This window comes from Pristiophorus japonicus, chromosome 18, assembly GCF_044704955.1.
Source record: "Pristiophorus japonicus isolate sPriJap1 chromosome 18, sPriJap1.hap1, whole genome shotgun sequence".
Taxonomy (NCBI): Eukaryota; Metazoa; Chordata; class Chondrichthyes; family Pristiophoridae; genus Pristiophorus; species Pristiophorus japonicus.
This window is the reverse complement of record NC_091994.1, coordinates 89,140,659-89,161,134: the sequence shown is the minus strand read 5'-3', so window position 1 is coordinate 89,161,134 and position 20,476 is coordinate 89,140,659. Positions and strand designations below refer to the sequence as shown.

The 20,476-nt window shown below is 44.1% G+C and overlaps 1 protein-coding gene across 5 annotated transcripts in view; it reads left to right on the top strand.

Annotated features, from left to right (window-relative positions):
- ddi2 (DNA-damage inducible protein 2) overlaps nucleotides 1-20,476 on the top strand; it is a 79,359-nt gene that overhangs the window by 1,739 nt on the left and 57,144 nt on the right. For 3 of the 5 annotated variants that reach the window (XM_070860290.1, XM_070860289.1, XM_070860291.1), the window contains exons 2-8: nucleotides 7,114-7,252; nucleotides 8,427-8,690; nucleotides 10,584-10,710; nucleotides 13,001-13,128; nucleotides 13,954-14,082; nucleotides 14,743-14,846; nucleotides 16,125-16,314. In XM_070860290.1, the coding sequence (XP_070716391.1) occupies nucleotides 7,114-7,252; nucleotides 8,427-8,690; nucleotides 10,584-10,710; nucleotides 13,001-13,128; nucleotides 13,954-14,082; nucleotides 14,743-14,846; nucleotides 16,125-16,314 (1,081 nt within the window). Of the gene's footprint in view, nucleotides 1-7,113; nucleotides 7,253-8,426; nucleotides 8,691-10,583; nucleotides 10,711-13,000; nucleotides 13,129-13,953; nucleotides 14,083-14,742; nucleotides 14,847-16,124; nucleotides 16,315-17,332; nucleotides 17,395-20,476 lie in introns of those variants that run through there. The other 2 variants (XM_070860293.1, XM_070860294.1) reach the window with 2 other exon arrangements.

Below are 20,476 nucleotides of genomic sequence, written 5' to 3'. Positions count from 1 at the left end.
AGCCTTAAAATAATCTACACTTCTACTTTAGCAAGAATATCATCATCATCATCATAGGCAGTCCCTCAGATTCGAGGAAGACTTACTTCCACTCTTAACATGAGTTCTTAGGTGGCTGTACAGTCCAATACGAGAACCACAGTCCCTGTCACAGGTGGGACAGATAGTCATTGAGAGAAGGGGGTAGGTGGGACTGGTTTGCTGCATGCTCTTTCTGCAGCCTGCGCTTGGTTTTCATGCTCTCGGCGACGAGACTCGAGCTCAGCGCCCTCCCGGATGCACTTTCTCCACTTAGGGCGGTCTTTGGCCAGGGACTCCCAGGTGTCAGTGGGGATGTTGCACTTTATCAGGGAGGCTTTGAGGGTGTTACCTTGTAACGTTTCTGCTGCCCACCTTTGGCTCGTTTGCCGTGAAGGAGTTCAGAGTAGAGCGCTTGCTTTGGGAGTCTCGTGTCTGGCAATCGAACTATGTGGCCTGCCCAGTGGAGCTGATCAAGTGTGGTCAGTGCTTCAATGCTGGGGATGTTGGCCTGGACGAGGACGCTAACATTGGTGCGTCTGTCCTCCCAGGAGATTTGTAGGATCATGCAGAGACATCGTTGGTGGTATTTCTCCAGTGACTTGAGGTGTCTACTGTACATGGTCCATGTTTCTGAGCCATACAGGAGGGCAGGTATTACTACAGCCCTATAGACCATGAGCTTGGTGACAGTTTTGAGGGCCTGGTCTTCAAACACTCTTTTCCTCAGGCGGCCGAAGGCTGCACTGGCGCACTGGAGAATATACCGTGTGTTCCACAGTTCAACACTCCTAACCTTAGAAAGCAGATCAACCTCCGACTTACTGTGAACTATAGGAAATCCAGTAATATAGTAAAAATAGGAAATCAACACACACACGTTACACTTTTTTAATGCTTCAAAACAATTGTAACAACTGTCCTCAGATGGAGCCTGAAACTCACCACATTCCAATTTGCAAAGTTATTTGATCAAACAATTAAAGGCAATGACCTGCGACATTGTCGACTTAAAGATGAGACTTTATGACCTTAAAGGGACACTGCTCCACTGTATCATCAGAATACCATTGTGCATTGCATATTATAACACTCCTTCCCGTATAAAATAATGCATTGTCCAGCCCGCCATGAGCAATTTAATGAATATCTGCTAATAAATAAATATATATTAGGAGATCTCTTGTGGTGTCACTCACTTTGAGTTGGGGAATACACTTTATAATGATAGATATTACGTCATTTAATGTATAGTGCATTTTTAGGATCACTAAAATATGGTGACTGAATAATTGAAATCTTGCTTGTGAAATCAACGAAGTGTGACAGGAACTAGGTCGACATAGGAGAGTGTTGATATATGCAAGACTTTTAATATATTCTAGCGATTTGCACATCATTAGGTGACATGTCAAATTCAGAAATCAGCAATGAGTAACAACTGGACATGTAGGCCCCATACCAACTACCAAGCAAGAATGAAAATTATCAATCGGTATTTCAAAAAAACTACAGATCAAAAATGGGCAGTATCACACTGGTACTATTTATGTACTCTTAACTCCATTTCCATGCCCTTGTATCTTTTTATATATTTCTTTCAATACATACCCACTTTCCTTGAAACAGCTACTACTAAAAAGAGAGAAGCTGAACCAATCAAAATACTCCAAAAGTGTTATGAAGTTGGTTTGATTCCCCCAGCTGAGAGTTCACAGTTAAAAGCAACACAAACCTGTCTTATTGAGTTGCCTGTCCAGTGCTATAAATCTTTGGAAAACATCATCTTGGAAAGGCCTACTCCTGTGTTGTGAGCCAGAAGCTCAATTTGTGGAGTGCTTGGTTAGACAACTACAACAACTTTTATTTATATAGCACCTTTAACATAGTAAAATGTCCCACGGCAGTGTTATAAGACAAAACAGATAAATTTGACATCGAGCCACATAAGAAGGAATTACAGCAGATGACCAAAAGCTTGGTCAAAGAGGTAGGTTTTAAGGAGCGTGTTAAAGGAGGAAAGAGAGGAGGGAGTTCCAGAGCTTAGGGTACAAGCAGTTATAATCAGGGATGTTCAAGAGGACAGAATTTGAGGAGTGCAGACATCTCGTGGGGTTGTGAAGCTGAAAGAGATTACAGAGATAGGGAGGGCGAGGTCATGGAGGGATTTGTAAACAAAGATAAGAATTTTGAAATCGAGGCGTTGCTTAACCGGAGGTCAGCGAGCACAGGGGTGATGGGTGATTGGGACTGGTGCAAGTTCATCATTATCATCATCATAGGCGGCCCCTCGAACGAGGATGACTTGCTTCCACATGAGTTCACAGATGTTTCAATGAAGGACCCGATGTTCCAGTCTTGAACTCCAATTGAAGGGGTGGAAGATGCCTGTGCGTGGATTTTTTTAACGTGTGGTGACCGTTGCACATCAGCCACCACACGGGCTTGACAGAGCTAGGCCTTTATCCAGTGGCAAGGGTTAACCAGGATGACTGGAGACCTGCGCTGCTGCACGAACCTAGTGCGCACACTGCTGCCCCTGGGCCCTCGGCTCTTTTGGGCCCCACACCCTCATTTGCCACATCTCCGCCACGATCTCTCGCCGCTCCTCCGCCACAAACACTCGCCACACCTCTGCCACGATACCCCACCGTCCCTCCACCACAAAAACATTCGCTGCACCTCTGCCATGATCAACATTCGCCGAACCTCCATCATGATCACCCACCAAATCTTAGCCACGATCCCTCATCACTCCTCCACCCCGATCGCTCGTCGCAAGTCCGCCACGACCTTCCGCTCCTCTGCTTTACCACGGCCCCACCGATGCTCCTGCCCACGCTCCAAACGGCAACCTGGATCCTGGTGATGTCACCCAGTTGCACACCTCGAAGCCATCGCACACTTGTATCAGCTCGCACTGGAAGCTGCAGTGGCATGATCCAGCTCTTTGTATCCCGACCTGTGGTGGTGTTCTCTCGCAGGTCGGGGTGGCCCACGATGGACTAAGGGAGGATATACACACAGAACAGGATATACTTGCAATGGAGGCTGTTCAGTGAAGACACGGGCTGCCAAGTTTTGAATAACATCAAGTTTACATAATGTAGAATGTGGGAGGCCAGCCAGGAGTGTGTTGGAGTAGTCAAGTCTAGAGGTAACAAAGGCATGGATGAGGGTTTCAGCAGCAGAAGAGCTGGGGCAGTGGCGGAGGTTGACAATGTTACGGAGATGGGAATTGGTGGCTGGAAGCTCATTTCTCAAATATGACGCCTAGATTGCGAACAGTCTGGTTTAGCCTCAGATAAATGCGAGGGAGAGGGATGGAGTCAGTGGCTAGGGAACGCAGTTTGTGATGGGGACCAAAGACAGTGGCTTCGGTCTTCCCAATATTTAATTGGAGAAAATTTCTGCTCTTACTGGGTTGGGCTTTGCTGATTTCATAAAATCATAGAATAGTACAGCACAGAAGGAGGCCATGTGGCCCATCGAGTCTGCGCGGGTCTTTCGAAGAGCAATCCAGTTAGTCCCAATCCCCGCGTTCTTTCCCCATATTCCTGCAATTTTTTCTCTTCCAAGTATTTAGCCAATTCCCTTTTGAAAGCTACTATTGAATCTGTTTCCACCACCCTATCAGGTAATACACTCGATCAGTGCAGCAGAGCTGGTCTCCAGTCGTCGTGGTTAATCCTTGCCACTGGACCAAGACCTAGCTCTGTCAAGCCCGTGTGGTGGCTGGTGTGCAGTGTCCACCCCACGTTAAAAAATCCACGCACAGGCATCTTCAACATGTAGTTCGGGACCTGGACTATCAGGTCCTTCATTGAAACACTTACCAACTCATCCCTTTTTGGTGTGGAAGCAAGTCATCCTCGATACGAGGGAACGCCTAAGAGGAGAATCAGGCAGTGCATTCCAGATCCTAACCACTCGTTGCCTATTCCTGTACATCTCGATGTTACTTGTATTCACCAAAGTCAATAAGCATCTGTCAGTCACAGCACAGAAGCTGGCAACTGAATCATGTAAATGTCTCAGTCCTTCCTGATTTGAGTACTGTCATATCGACCACAGCGAGATTCTTCATTTTGTTGCCAAAAAAGCATGTAGGCATCCTTCCTTTATAAGTCTCATTAACATTCACACAGCCTGCAAGCAACTACTTGCTATTTGGACCCAGCCCCCTCTTAGTTCAGTAGAAAAGCCTAGAAACCTGTCAGGGAACTGCATTTTTTGTATAACGATCTGAAAACAACAGAAGCCACTTACGTTTGGACTTCTTCCTGAGATTAATTATTTAAATAGCTATATACAAAGGGTTGCTTGTTTATTAAAGCAGCCGTGAATTTATTTACTGTTCCTCCACTCATTTAATTTCCTCAGGTGAAGCATAAACTGCAACATTTTCTGGAGTCGCTTACTTGAAAATCCCATGCACGTTGTTGAATTCAGTAATTGTTTGCAGCATTTTATATGTCTGACAAACAATGGAATACTTTTTTTTAATGTGTTCTAAATTGTATTTAATACTAGGAACTTGAAAACAACAATTGTCCATATAAACAGATCTATTTATTAAACTTTACCAGGAACCAATCGAAAAACACCAGTTTCACAGACTTTTTGTTCTCCGGATGTGGATGACACTGACAAGACTGCATTTATTACTTGTCCCTGGTTGCCTGAGAATAGCGTGGTGGGCCGACTTCTTGCGTGGGCATTAAAAATCAATCACCTAGTGTGGGACTGGAGTCACATGTAGGCCACACTAGGTAGATGTGACAGGTTCCATTCCCTGAAGGACATTAAGCTGTGTTTTATGACAGTCTGTTAGCTTTAATGGTCATTTTTTTTCTGATGCCAGCACTTCCCCACACTGCTACCTCTGGAATCCCCCAAAGACCTGTCCATAGAGCCCTCCTGTTCTTCATCTGTCCCTTGGTGACATTATCCGCAGACATGGAGTCACCTTCCACATGTACGCTGATGACATTCAGCTCCAGTTCTCCATTATATGTCTCGACCCCTCTGTTTTGTCAGGCTGCTTGTCCAATATCCAATCTTGGGTGAGCTGAAATTTCCCCAGTTAAACATTTGGAAGACGAAAGGTAGCATTTTCGGCCCCCATCACAAACACTATCCGTACACCGATTCCAACCCTTCCCCAACCACTGCCTCAAGCTGAACTGGTCTGCTCGCAGCCTCGGCGTCCTATTCGACCCCGAGCTGAGCTTCGACCCTGATCCTCTTCATCACAAAGACTGCCTACTTCCACCTCGGTAACATCTCTTTCCTCAGCCCATCCGCTGCTGAATCCTTCATCCATGTCTTTGTCACCCCCCCCCAGACTTGACTATTCCAATGCACTTCTGGACTTTCTCCACGCTCCATAAACTTCATTTTATCCAAAGCTTTGCTGCCTGTATCCAGTCCCATTCACCAATTACCGCTGTACTCGCTGAACTACTTTGGCACCTGGTCCACAACACTTCTAGTTTCTTCATGGGCTTGCTCCCACAATCTCGAACCTTTGCTGGCCCAAAACCACCATTCCTGAACTCTTCATTCCTCTGACTCTGGCCTCGTGCATCTTTTCTATCTTCACCCCAGTGGGGACGGCTGTGCCATTAGCCTCTGGGGTCTGGAATTCCCACCCTAAACCCCTCCACTTCCCTCTTCTCTTTTAAGGCCCAACTTAAACCCATCTATTTGCCTCAGTGTCCATTTTTTTGACTACACCTTTGTGAAGCACCTTGGAATGTTTATCTGTGTTAAAGGTGCTATACAAATGCAATTTGTTGTTTCTAAGATGAAGCTGTGTCGCTTTAAGAGCAGAAAGTCTCATTTCTATTAAATAAACTGGGTAGAGTTCAAACAGAAATGAATTGAAAGGGTGTGGACATTCCGCTATTGTTCGTGCTGTTTCTTCATATCTGCTTTCTAAAAATACTTTTTAAAGCACAGCACAGAATTTTGACTGACAGACAGGAAATGTGTGCCAGACATGCTATTTTTATTATGTTATCAGATTAGGTAGGCAGATCTTTTATACACACTGTCTTTGTTTCACATGCAACAAATGATTTAATTTGTATAATCACTGCAGTATTTCACTTTATTAGCATTATTTTTTTAATGAAACAATGAGACCCTAGAATGTATCCACACTCCTAGCAAGCCGGAGGGTGCATCTGAAAGCTAGGCGGTACACTACGGATGCACGTGCTGTACTTTCCACACCCAAATCCATTGAATAGTGCCTGTTTCCTGCTCAGGGTTTTCTCCTGATCAGTTAAAATTCTTGGTTTTAATTACACACTGAAACAAATTGATGTATCATTTTACTGAAGTGATACCAGAGGTCTTGGACTCCAGTGACTGGTGGTGCAGTTTCCACTTCAAATTGAACTGCTCAGTATTTCTGTTCACTACGCACTTTTTCTCCCCTCTCCATGTCCCCTCCATAAACTCTGGCTTGTGACCGTGACAAAGAAAAGACTTGAGCACATTCTTACGAAACCTACCAAATCACCATTGCTGCTTAAAATGCTCTATTCAGTATAGAATGCACATGGCAAAAAATCAACCACAGGCCTCCTGTATGGCTCAGCTGATTAAAGGAGATGGAAAGTCCAACGCCAGTACCTGTGCTAATGGTTGAAAGTGCACCCTCCCTTTGAGAAAGTAATGGTCTTGCCTGAAATGTTTTTGAAATTTTAAAAGATCAATTTTACCACTGGTACCTCGATTAGTGTCTCCCCTCTGTTCCCTCCTTGAAAGGCTGCGCCTGTGAAATCAGTCCAAATAGTGTGCTAGTACTCACGGTTAATGTTCACAAATGAAGGACGGCACTTCGAGGGTGATCTGCCCCTGTGGTTCATACCGCAGCCAGGAGAGGAGGAAAAACATGAAAATGAAAAAAAACTTTCTCTGAATTTCTAAACATATTCACAGATCTTTATACTTCCTATGTTATGACTCTTAAACAATTTCCACCATGGGGTAGTTGTGACTGTGGCTGACATGTCTGGGTGAGGGGTCTACCAATGGCAGAATCACTATGTTAGTTAAATCTGAGTGTTGTTTCTGTGTTAGATAATCTTTGCAGAGAGGCCACTGACCGATGATCGGCTGACACTGACAGCATACGGACTGAAAGATGGTGATGTACTGGTGTTGCGACAGTTGGATAGACCACCGGTGCAGTCTAGTCTACCACTCCCAGGTGTAACAGGTGAGAGATCCTGTAGGAATAGTTTGCCCGTAATTTTGGCAATAGTATTCATGATTTAATTACCCATCTTGCCTACAGGCCCTACACACTTGTAAATGTCCATCTTCGAATTCTTGCCAACACTGTTACACAACAAAGAGAATTACATGGGTGATTATTTTTTTTTAAGCTGGTTTTATTACAGGGGACTGCATAGTGTCAGGATATTAGTCACCATTTTCCTGCAACCTATCTGAAAGACTAGTGAGTTTTATTACAGGGGACTGCATAGTGTCAGGATATTAGTCACCACTTCCCTGCATCCTATCTGAAAGACTAGTGAGTTAGCATTAGAGACATTACAATTGGCCTTAGCAATCCTGGATTAGGGAGGAGAAAATCAGCCAAGTTTTTTGCTGCTGATCGCTGTCATGCTGCAAAGTATCGGGGCGCGCGATGGGTGAGGATAGGATTGGGCTCTGCTGTGAATCATTTCATGGTGGAATAGTTTGTGGGCATTCATTGTCTGGCCTCACGAATATATAAAGGCCACTTGGATGCAGTACTGGAGAGTGTTCAACGCTCGTGGAACCGTACTCTGCAGCGAGTCAATGCCTTCAGGAGAGGAGAGATGGTTAGCAACAATCTTTTTTTTTTTAAGAAAAAAAGTCCATTGGAGCATTTTCTTCATTCTTCAAATGAGACGATGATCAACACAGTGTCTGAATTAGCCTATTCTTTGTCCAGAGTTCAAATATTGTGTATCACTTAATCACTTCTGGGTTGGAAATATTTTTGCATTCGTTTGTTGGGAAGGGAGAGTGCAGTGGGTGGAGCCCCGTTATTATAATGTTGCCTATATGAAAATACCGCCTTTAATAATGGGTTTGTTGCCATGGTACAATACATGGAGGATGATACTAGCTGAAGAATGAAGATCCTGCCAGGGGGAATCTAACTTCCATGTGTTGACTCATTGCTCCTGCCTGTGCTACATGCTCTTCTCTACAAAATGGCATTGGTGTAGCTTGCTCACAAACATGTGTTTTAATATTAATTCCAGAGTGGCTCGTAAGTTTTCACTAGTACACTCTGTCTCTCAGCACTGTGGTACGGGCACTGGCAATAGTGAGGTATTTACCTATTGGTCATTGTCTTTTTTATCTCGATATTTCTGTCTTTTCCCCTCCTTTAGGACTTCCCAGGATTGATTTCAGGGGTATCTCAGTGCCTGGATCACTGGGTCCCGGAAATCAGGTGTCTGGAGCAGGGAGCCAGCAGCCATCAATGCCAATGCCCAGTAGCTCTACTGTTTCTCCTCCCCCTGTTCCACCTCCGCATAGTTTGGAAAACAATCCCACGTTACTGCGGGACATGCTTCTGGCCAATCCACACGAGCTATCGCTGTTGAAGGAGCGGAATCCTCCATTAGCTGAGGCGCTTCTTAGCGGTGATCTTGGTAAATATGGAAATTCTGTCTTGTTATTTACGGTGTTCTCCCTTCCTTGTTTGTGCTGCCTCACTCCTGTTTCTCAATTCTGTTACTTACTTGCACTGTCTTGTTCTCTGCGTTGACTCTTGAGGGTTAAAATACTGCTCACAGAATTTTTTGTAGAGTATGTGTATGGAATTCTTATGCGCTTTTGCTGATTAAATAGTGTTAATATCAAGATATTAAGGGGAACTGCTAGATAGAAAGAGAGAGTATTTCCGCTGGTTGGTGAATCTGGGACTAGGGAAAATGGCATAAAAATTGGAGCCAGGTTTTTCAGGAGTGAGATTAGGAAGCACTTCAACACGTGGTAGGTTTGGAACTTTTGTCCGCAAATGGCAGTTGATGCTGGGTCAATTGTTGATTTTAGGTCTGAGGTTAATGGAGTTATGTTAACCAAGGGTATTGGGGAATATGGGGCAGAGGTGGGTATGTGCAGTTGGGTTGCAGATTAGCCATGATCTCTTTCAATGGCGAAACAGGCCCGAGGGGCTAAATGGCCTACTCCTATTCCTTTGTTAATGAATTCAAATATAAGAAAATTGAATCCAATAATTTTATTTAATATAATGAACTAACAAATGTACCCAGTTAGAAAAAGGGATTTGAGGACCGCTTGGGATTGTAATATGCATTCGTTTCAGACAGCTTGTTTTGGCTCCTTAGAATTGTAGACCTGTGGATGCTGATGGACACATTTAATACAAGTTTTGCCTGGCATGGTGCAGGATGTTTAGAGGTTCAGCAGGATGTGCCATGAAGCTTGTGAAAGTGGGAGCAGGGGTGAGGGAGAGACTTGTTGAAGACAAGCTGAGCGTTGACTTTGTGATCTTTTTTGTGTTATATGCTAAATTATATTTTTGTGGGTATTTAGTGAAGAGGTGAGGTGGGTGAGGAACTGTCATCTCCATTTTTATTGTAGAATGTGATGGGAAATTGGGGAGAAAGGTTTTGCCGAATACACTTGGTTATTTTCTACTTGCATTATTCACCAATTAAAAATATGCTTAACCAATGAGGAAGAAAATTGGCAGAGACATAACGGGTGTCAGCCGTGGCTCAGTGACAACAAGCTTGTCTCTGGGTCAGAAGGTTGTGGGTTCAAGCCCCACTCCAGAGACTTGAGCATATAATCTAGGCTGAATTGTCAGTGCAGTGCTGCACTGTCGGAGGTGCCATCTTTCGGATGAGACGTTAAACTGAGTCCCTCTCTAGTGAACGTAAAAGATCCCATGACACTATTCGAAGAAGAGCAGGCAGTTCGCCAAGTATCCTGGCCAATTATCTCTAAATCAACAACTCTAAAACAGATTATCTGGTTACTTATCTCATTGTTATTTGTGGGACTCTGCTGTGCGCTATATTTCCCTATATTACAATAGTGTCTAGACTTCAAAAAGTACTTCATTGCCTGCAAAGCGCTTTGGAACATCCCGAGGATGTGAAAGCTGCTATATAAATACAAGTTTGTTCTGTCTTTAATGGTCATGACAGACATGAGAAATTCATTATGGGTCACAATTGGCCACTTGAAAGAGTTGCCATAGAACAGCCAGTGCCTCGAGAATTGTACCCCAACAAAGACTCAGTGCCTTCAAAAGAGAGATGGGGGGAATTTGCACAAAACCCAAGAAGTGTCAGGCAAAATTGAACAATACAGTCATGATGACTGATAGCATTAACAGAGTGCTCTCCTCACATCTCAGAGGCAGGAAGTCTTCGTATTATTAACTAGTATTGAGCTAAGTGACCAGTGTACACCGCAGCTCATTACTGCTCACCACACTGCTGTTGTATATTGTTCATTGTCTCAATGGTTAAGCAATCCTTTGACTCCAGTTTGTGCTATTTCTCCATAAGATAAGTTTACAAAGGTGCTACGAGAGCAGCAGTTGGAACGAGCCCGTCGCGAACAGGAGAGGATCCGACTTCTAAATGCCGACCCCTTTGACCTGGAGGCACAAGCCAAAATTGAGGAAGACATCAGGTACAGAACCATTGCTGTTTGAGCTCGGAGTTTTCCTGCTTAACGCGCGCCACACTCCAAACTAATTCATTGTGTTAAGCACTTTGAGACATTTTGGTGGTGATAAGGTGCTCTGTAATTGCAGGGATTTACCTTCATTCATTCCTTCCTATCTTCTTCACAGTTAGAATTCCTAAGATTGTCTGCATTGAGTGGCTTCTGTCCGCTTATTCCTTCACTTCAAAATTCGGCACCCGACATCAGGGAGGGGAAAATCGACCAGTATCCCTGATCCTGAGTACCCCTACTGGAAAGTGTGTAATGTTGGGTGAGGACAGAAGTAGATTGAGCTGTGATGCACTCTCCAGTTGAATAGCTTGCCAACACACTCTGGGTTTACATATGCACCATGGTTACTAGAGCAAGGTACCAGCGAGTGGTCAGAGCCCATGGAATCACACGCTGGCAAGCAGTCCAGTGCTTTCAGATGAGATAGGAAGAAAATTAGAAAGAAAAACAGTTTTGAAGTATACTTGTGTTTACAGTGTTGGGGTCATGTTTGCCACGTTAGGCCGGTCCTAGGACACTAATCATTTTTATTAATTATGCCCTAAATATCTTGTGCAAGTTTTACTGCTCCACTTGAGAAATGGCTGGAGAGTTCTTGCACTGTGAGATTTTCCCAACCCCTCCACTTGGCAGCACCCACCATTTGTAGGTATCAGTTTACTTGGGAATGTAGAATTCTTGGATGCATCAACCACTGCTTTCCTATTCACTCCATGTGTTTAACAGCACATGTGCTGGTGTTTTTATAGCCTCTCAGTAGCACTCCCCAGTGAAGTGCTAATATTAGCCAGGAGTTCGTGAGTCAGAGAGGCGGAGTGGGGAATTCGAGGCAGCCTACAAAAGGCCCAGCATCGAGGAGAAGCTCGGAAGTTTGTTGGAATCAATCATTAAGGATGAAATAGCAGCTCATTTGGAAAGCAGTGACCGGATCGGTCCAAGTCAGCAAGGGTTTATGAAAGGGAAATCATGCTTGACGAATCTTCTGGAATTTTTTGAGGATGTAACTAGCAGTCGACAAGGGAGAACTGGTTGGCAGACAGGAAGCAGAGAGTCGGGATAAACGGGTCCTTTTCAGAATGGCAGGTAGTGACTAGTGGAGTGCCGCAGGGCTCAGTGCTGGGACTCCAGCTCTTTACAATATACATTAACGATTTAGATGAAGGAATTGAGTGTACTATCTCCAAGTTTGCAGATGACACTAAACTGGGTGGCGGTGTGAGCTGTGAGGAGGACGCTAAGAGGCTGCAGGGTGACTTGGACAGGTTAGCTGAGTGGACAAATGCATGGCAGATGCAGTATAATGTGGATAAATGTGAGGTTATCCATTTTGGGGGCAAAAACACGAAGGCAGAATATTATCTGGATGGCGGTAGATTAGGAAAAGGGGAGGTGCAACGAGACCTGGGTGTCATGGTTCATCAGTCATTGAAAGTTGGCATGCAGGTACAGCAGGCGGTGAAGAAGGCAAATGGTATGTTGGTCTTCATAGCTAGGGGATTTGAGTATAGGAGCAGGGAGGTCTTACTGCAGTTGTACTGCAGAGGCCTTGGTGAGACCTCACCTGGAATATTGTGTTCAGTTTTGGTCTCCTAATCTGAAGAAGGACATTCTTGCTATTGAGGGAGTGCAGCGAAGGTTCACCAGACTGATTCCAGGGATGGCTGGACTGACATATGAGGAGAGACTGGATGAACTGGGCGTTTATTCACTGGAGTTTAGAAGGAGGAGAGGGGATCTCAGAAACGTATATGATTCTGACGGGACTGGACAGGTTAGATGCGGGAAGGATGTTCCCGATGTTGGGGAAGTCCAGAACCAGGGGACATAGTCTTAGGATAAGGGGTAGGCCATTTAGGACTGAGATGAGGAGAAACTTTTTCACTCAGAGAGTTGTTAATCTGTGGAATTCCCTGCCGCAGAGAGTTGTTGATGCCAGTTCATTGGATATATTCAAGAGAGAGTTAGATATGGCCCTTACGGCTAAAGGGATCAAGGGGTATGGAGAGAAAGCAGGAAAGGGGTACTAAAGTTGCATGATCAGCCATGATCTTATTGAATGTCGGTGCAGGCTCGAAGGGCCGAATGGCCTACTCCTGCACCTATTTTCTATGTTTCTATATACCTCATGTGACCCCTGCTGACAAATACTACTTGATGAGTACCTAGGTCTGGCCTGTAGTTGTGGTGTTAGCTGCACTGCTACCTTATTCTGTTGTCCTACTAACACATGTCTGCATTGTAGGCAGCAGAACATTGAAGAGAACATGACAATTGCAATGGAAGAATCACCAGAGAGCTTTGGTCAGGTGGTAATGCTCTACATCAATTGCAAAGTTAATGGGAATCCAGTCAAAGCATTTGTGGATTCAGGTGGGTTCATATGTGCTCATATGATTAAATTATTCATAGGATTCTGAACTAATTTGAAACAATAATTGTAAAATCCTTGGTGGCAGTGGAGCAGGCCAGGTTGGGGGCGGGGGGGGGGGTGGGGGGCAGGTTGGGTAAGGTGACAAAAGTGCAGGGGAAATACATAATTGAATAATATCAGATGTACAAGATCCCCGTGTCTGACATATACAGTATAAGGGAGCTACAGACTTCTGCATCATTATCCCATGTGTAGTTGCTGTATTTGTTATACACATACACTGACCACCCACAGGTGTCCTTTATACAGGACATTAAATACACAATTACTGCTTTGTCCACATATTCTCCATATACACATTAGTACACAATCATTAATGTCTATTACTTAATGTCACGGCTTTTCCTTCCGTGTATCCTGGAGACATCAGTTTCACCATCACTACTCTTAAGACAAAACACTCGAGGGTGTTGAAGTAAATATTTAAATTGGAATGATCAAATTACTTTTAAGGAACATTAGCATACAGGACTGATCCTCTTTAGTAATAAAAACAGAAAATGCTGGAAATACTCAACAGGTCAGATAGCATCTGTGGAGAGAGAAACAGAGTTAACTCATCGACCAAATGTTAACTCTGTTTCTCTCACCACAAATGCTGCCTGACCGCCTGAGTATTTCCAGCATTTTCTGTTTTTATTTCAGATTTCCAGTAACCGCAGTATTTTGCTTTTTTACTGATCCTCTTTAATTTGGGTTTCTGATCTAACAGTGAAATTGTGGACCTAAATGTTGATGATAAGTCTATACTATCACTGATACAGGAGCACAGATGACAATCATGAGCCAGGCGTGTGCTGAGAGGTGCAACATCATGCGCTTGGTGGATAGACGGTGGGCAGGGATCGCTAAAGGTGTTGGAACACAAAAAATCATTGGCAGAGTTCACTTGGGTGAGTAGTTATAACATGACACCTATCTGATTTTTAGAATGACCAACAGACTTCCATTACTACTGTTTTGGGAAGTAAAGCAGAATATCTCTGGTGAAACAAATTTTAATTGGATTGAGGAGGACACAAGCATTTGTCTGTATAATATAAACTACCATTCCTTCAGAGCCAACAGTGGTGGATGTGATACGGTGGTGGGGTTTTCCAGTTTTCTCCATCTGTCCTGGAGATGCTTAGTGGAGGGGATTTATCGTACTATCTGTGGTGATCTGATGTAACATTCGAGTGGTGAAGTGTTTCACTCACCATTACTGACACCAAAAATGGGAGGAGAGAACAGAACCTACCTGAAACGAAAGATAGCGAGAAAAAAGTACACTGGGCCGAGACAAAAATATAATTTTGACCCATGACCCTGGATGTGTACCATTTAGAAGCCGCTCCTTTAGTTTTAGTGACAGAGCAGGAGTACCTCCCAACAGTTTCGGAGCAGTGTCATCAGCAAGGAAAGGGCTCTGTTGTCAGTAGTCACAGAAAGAAGTCCATGGGCCAAACCAAGTATTTAGGCACAAAAGTGTGATCAAAATCATGATGGTGTTTAGTAGTTGTTATTGGTCTGTTCAGCTGGCTTTAATTGATGTATTGTATTGTGTTGTATAGCCCAGGTTCAGATAGAAGGCGACTTCCTCCCCTGCTCCTTCTCCCTCCTGGAAGACCAGCCAATGGACATGTTGCTTGGACTTGACATGCTCAAAAGGCACCAGGTAAGAGGCAAGCGACAGTTCTAGGCAGGGGAGCCAAACTCACTGGTGGTGGCTAGCACAGCTCAAAATTGGGAGCTGATATCGCATGAACTGTCAGCATTGTTTCTGATTGTACTGTGCCATATTACAACCACAACTTGCATTTATATCGTGCCTTTAACATAGTAAAACATCCCAAGGCGCTTCACAGGAGCGATTGTTGAACAAATTTTACTTAAAATTCATGGCTCCAGATGTAAATGCCAACAACAATTTCCTGCTGTGAGCTTCCCAGCAGAAACCAGGAGGACAGTTAAAATTGCCCATGGGACTTACCCACCAAGGTCCCACTCTCCCCACACGGGCTCCAATTTGAACCTACTGTTCTGAGCAGGCGGGAAGAACACCCGCTGGAAACCGTCGGGCACCTTTAAATATGCAGATTGGGCTCCCATGTTATCATCAGGGCCTGACTGTTTTAACCAGAGGCCTGCGGAGGCAAGCCGCTGTGGATTCCCCACTAGGCCAACGTAGCAGGGAGAGGAGTGGGGACCAGTTTGATTACTTCTTTTGACTTTCCTCCGAGTTCCACAAAGAACGTTTAGGCCTCCCATGCCCCAAGCTCTACGCCACACCTCCCTCGCACCCCGAATCCTGATCCTGAGGCCCGCCTGGACCCCCTCCCTGTAAGTTACCTGAGTCATGAGGACCGTTCCTTTGGTCCCTGGTGCCGGCCTCCTGCCACTCGATATTATGCTCCTGCCCGCTGGCCATCCAGTGCTTCCCGCCGGTTTTGAGCAGGATCCTGACTGGGCCTATGCAGATGAGGCCGAGGAGTTAAAATCTCACACTGCTGAGTTTATGCTGGCTTGCCACCCACTTCAGCAGTCAGCACCCATCCACACAAGTGCCGACACTAGTTAAAATCAGAGCTTTAGTGTCTAGGCTAACATGAAGATATGGCACTTAGGTGAGGTACTGGAGGGTGCCTTGCGCTTGTCGAATTCAAGGCCAGCAAGCACCTTCAAAAAAGAATAGAAATTTGGTCGAGAAAGCCTCTCAAACCATTGTCCCAACCAACAAAGACAGAGATAAACAAATTAATACTCCGGGAGAGAGACCTGGAGCGAACGCTACCTGATAACGATTAAAAGCTCTTGTGTAATAATACAACTTTTTGTCTCAATTATGAAAAATTAACCTCATTCTGAAGATCTAGCTGTTTATTGTTTGGTTCACTCATTATTTTAATTTCCAGTGTTTTAAATTCTGTTGCTCTTTAATCCTGTCTGTTTGCAGTGTTCAATTGACCTGAAGCGCAATGTGGTAGTTATCGGCACCACAGGAACAGAGACCCGCTTTTTATCTGAAGCAGAGCTGCCAGAGTGTGCCAGGTTGGCATATGGTGTACCACGAGATGATCTTCGCCCTGAAGAGCTGGCAGATGAGGAGCTGGCTGAGGCACTACACAGATCGGCAGAGGAATCTGGTAACTTGCAAAAAGGCTTTTGTTATTAACAAAATTGTGTAAATGTAAGTTTAGTCGTGGTATGAAGTAATTTCAAATTTAGTGCCCAAGTGGACCACACGATTATTTAAGGCAGCATGTCTCCTGACCTAGCCACCCAAATTCATGTACAGTCGACAGTAAAAGTTTCACACTCTGGTGATGTCCTGGTCTTGTATCAGGAAGGTAAGTAGAAGCTTTCTCTTTTTGCGCCTCTTTTGCACATTGTACACAAACATTTTGTACCATTCTTGTTCCTTTGCCTTTAAGAAGGTGGCAGGCTGTTGCTTGTGTGTCACCCCATGGGCACTGGCAGCCTCCGGTATCTCTCAAAAATAGCAACATTTTGTCTGAGACTAGATAACAAACATTAGAAGACACTTTGACCATGGAGGGGATCAGAGCTGAGTATAATCCTGCTCTCATCTAATGTCTGCATGTATGACATAGCCGGTGCTACTGGATAAGTGATCAAGAGCACCCATGGCTAATTTCCCCTCAGAGGCCAATTTAAGTGCGCCTACTACAGATGAGATCAACTAACTGAGCACATATTGGGATTGAACTTGGCACCTTCTGGTGTGTGTGTGACTTAGTGCTATGTCAGGGAGAGCCTTTAGCTTTCTACAGTTAAAATCACATGGATTCACATTATCTACTGGTGGAAGTGTGGGCCTGTTCTCTTCCTTACTCCATTTTGGTACGCTTCAGTGTGTCTATAACATCATGAGTGTATTTATAATTAACAAGACATCAGTATCTCCACTCCACTGCTTTTTTTGGTCCATCCAACCCCCATGGCAGCTCATAAAGCTGGGAGTGTTAACAGAATGAATACTCTCTAATATTATCGCTCATACTTACACTGAGATATGTTTGTGTGGAATGTTAATCTGTTTGATATCCATGGTGATTTGTAATAGTATATGCATGCTGCATGTCTCAGTTGGCTAATCTTGTTTGCTGTTGTGGTTTGTTTTGGTTTCTTTTATCCTAATAGGACGCCAGCATCACTGATGCATGTTGCACTTTTGCTGCCCCTGAAGATGATCACAGTCCAGGTATTTAATGTTCTTTTATTTTTAAGTAACTTCGAGTGCGACACAACAGCCAAACATTCACACAGGAGATATTTGCGTTGAATTACATGCTCTGTTCCAATAATGTAGCTTCGTATTTTCCTCTTTATGTACTGAAGATGAATAATACCTTTTGCACTGGGCTGTAGGGGAGTCACTTTCAGAGTTGCACTTCCCATTACTTTCAATGGAAAACAAAATACCGAGGTGAGCTGTTCCTGTATCTCAACCACCGAACAAATTAAAGAGTTCCCAGCCATCTCCACATCAATGCAAGTGGGGTTTTGCTATCCTGAGCAACAGTGTGAAAAATCACTTAACATTCTTATCCTCCAATTCCCGTATCATGTCAGGAATATGTTCACTATAACATCTAGATACTACTACAATTCTTGTTAATATACAATGTTTCATTATAAAGTGTACGTATCAGGGCCAGAATTGTGAGGTTAAGTTCACAATGCAGTCTTGTTCGAGGTTAGGTTATTGATAGGGCAGTAACACCACACGATGATAGGGATATAATACTGTAGTCTACTTCTCTGACCTGCACTCACCACTACAGGCATTTGATGCCTGTAGCAGAGCCTTGTCATTTTGGCTCAGTTGTTTCTTGCTCATTTGTTCATCCTAAACAAACCTTAGGATAGACCCTTGGGTTTTCCCCCCTCATTTTCATCCTTTGTGAAAACCCAGACCACGGGACAGTCCTGTTTGTTTTTTTTCTTCCCCATAGCAGCTAGGCTTTGTTTTCACAGTGGGAAAGTTGTCAATCATTTCAGCTTTAGAAATGGCTGCTCCCAACCTGTGAAAGTTCAGCGTCAGCACTGACTTTTGGCATCTTTCAGTACATTTTACCAAACAGGGGACGGATGAATATCAGAAGTTGCTTATATACAGCAGTGGGTGGCTCAGGTGCAGTCTATCTCTGGGATAGCCCAAACTATGGACAAGTGCAACAGATTTCACTGGGTTAGACATTTTGTATGCTGCAAAACACACTATTGATGCACAGCTCCCAAGAATATCCGGTTCGGCAAGTGTGAGTCCAATCCATAGCTCAAGTCTTCCTGAGGATTTTATGGCAAAGTGGCTGCTTGAGGAAGGAAAGCTTCCTATGGAGCAGCTTGAAGGAATGCTGGAATGTCAGCAAAACCTCCGGGGGAGATTGGTGGGGTGGTAGCAATAGCGAAAGAAAGAGCGTTTATATAGCGCCTTTCTCAACCTAACAACACCCCAAAGCACTTTACAGCCAATGAAGTACTTTTAAAGTGTAGTCACTGTTGTAATGTGAGAAATGAGGCAGCCAATTTATGCACAGCAGGGTCCCCAAACAGCAATAAGACAAATGACCAGATAATGTTTTTAGTAATGTTGGTTGTTGAGGGACATATATTGGCCAGGACACCGGGGAGAACGAACCTGTTCTTCTTTGAATAGTGCGATGGGATCTTCTACTTCCACCCGAGAGGGCGGTTTAGGGTCTCACTCGAAAGACTCTGATAGTGCAGCACTCCCTCAATACTGCATTGGAATGTCAGCCTAGGTTATGTGCCCAAGTCCCTGGAGTGGGACCTTGAACCCATGACTTCGTGACTCAAGGTGAGAGGAAATCATATGGTCAGAAAATTGGTTTGGCTGAAGAAGGCATTTGAACCCTTTACCAACCCTACCATCCATCCTTCCTGGAACCCATTCTAGCTGCCATTCACCTTTGTATAAAGAAATATGTCCCAGCAGTGATCCATAACTTATCCTTCACAATCATGACACTGTCCCCTCTTTTCCTACTGTCCTGGTTTACTGCTCTAAGTTTAATTTTTCCCGTTAATGTATCTTTTACACAAATATAAGATCCTCTCTGAGCCATTTTGTTTTGAGGTGGACAAGGTCTAGCTCACCGGATTTCACATAGCTCTTCTCTGAGACACTGGGATTTCGGCTTGTTCTTCACTGCACTGCCCTAGGGCACTGGATGACCCTCATGACCAGCTGTGGTAGAAGGGAGCCACAAAATTAAGTCAAAGCCTGCAAAATACTAGGCTTCCTGTCTGTTCATTTGCATAATTTTTTTGATGGATCAGTTGGATCCCAGTGACTGTTTCAATTTTTTTAACCTTTCTAACTCAACAGGAGCATTCCTTACTCAAACAAACTGGGTATTCCATAAGCCCACCTGCTCATTCTGCAGTCTTCATAGAATCATATAGCACAGAAGGAGGCCATTCACCCCATCGTGCCTGTGCCGGCTCTTTGAAAGAGCTATCCAATTAGTCCCACTCCCCTGCACTTTCTCCTGCAAATGTTTCCTTTTCAAGTATATCTGCAATTTCATTTTGAAAGTTACTATTGAATCTGCTTCCACCACCCTTTCAGGCAGTGCATTCCAGATTATAAAATAAATTCTCCTCGTCTTCAATGTTCTCTTTAAGCTGTCCCACACAGCCGATGAACCAGCTTTTAAATTGAAAAAACCATGCACGCGTTGTCTTTTTAATGGGTTGCGCAGTCTGTTAAAGGGGCCGTGAGGCAACCCCGAAACATTACCGGAACGTTGCTCATCTCCCTTCTGGTTCTTTTACCAATTATCTTTGATCTGTGTCCTCTGGTTACCGACCCTCCTGCTAGTGGAAACAGTTTACAGTTTCTCCTTATTTACTCTATCAAAATCCTTCATAATTCTGAATACCTCTATTAAATCTCCCCTTTACCTTCTCTGGTCTAAGGAGAACAATCCCTGCTCACGAGTTCCTATATAAAGTTAGCTGATACATCAAGATAATACACTTTGAAACCTCTAATTTAATGCCTGGTTTGTGGCTCTTTCACTAGTCAAGGACTACTGAACTGTACAGCCACCTAAGAACTCATGTTAAGAGTGGAAGCAAGTCTTCCTCGATTCCGAGGGATTGCCTATGATGATGATGGGTCAAGAAATTATACAAATCACTTGTAGCATTTTAGAACACGTTTTATGTTGTTTGCAGCATTGCAAAGGAGTGATTGCTATGTGTCACCATACTAATAATTAGTTTGCATACTATAACAAAATGCATTCTATAATA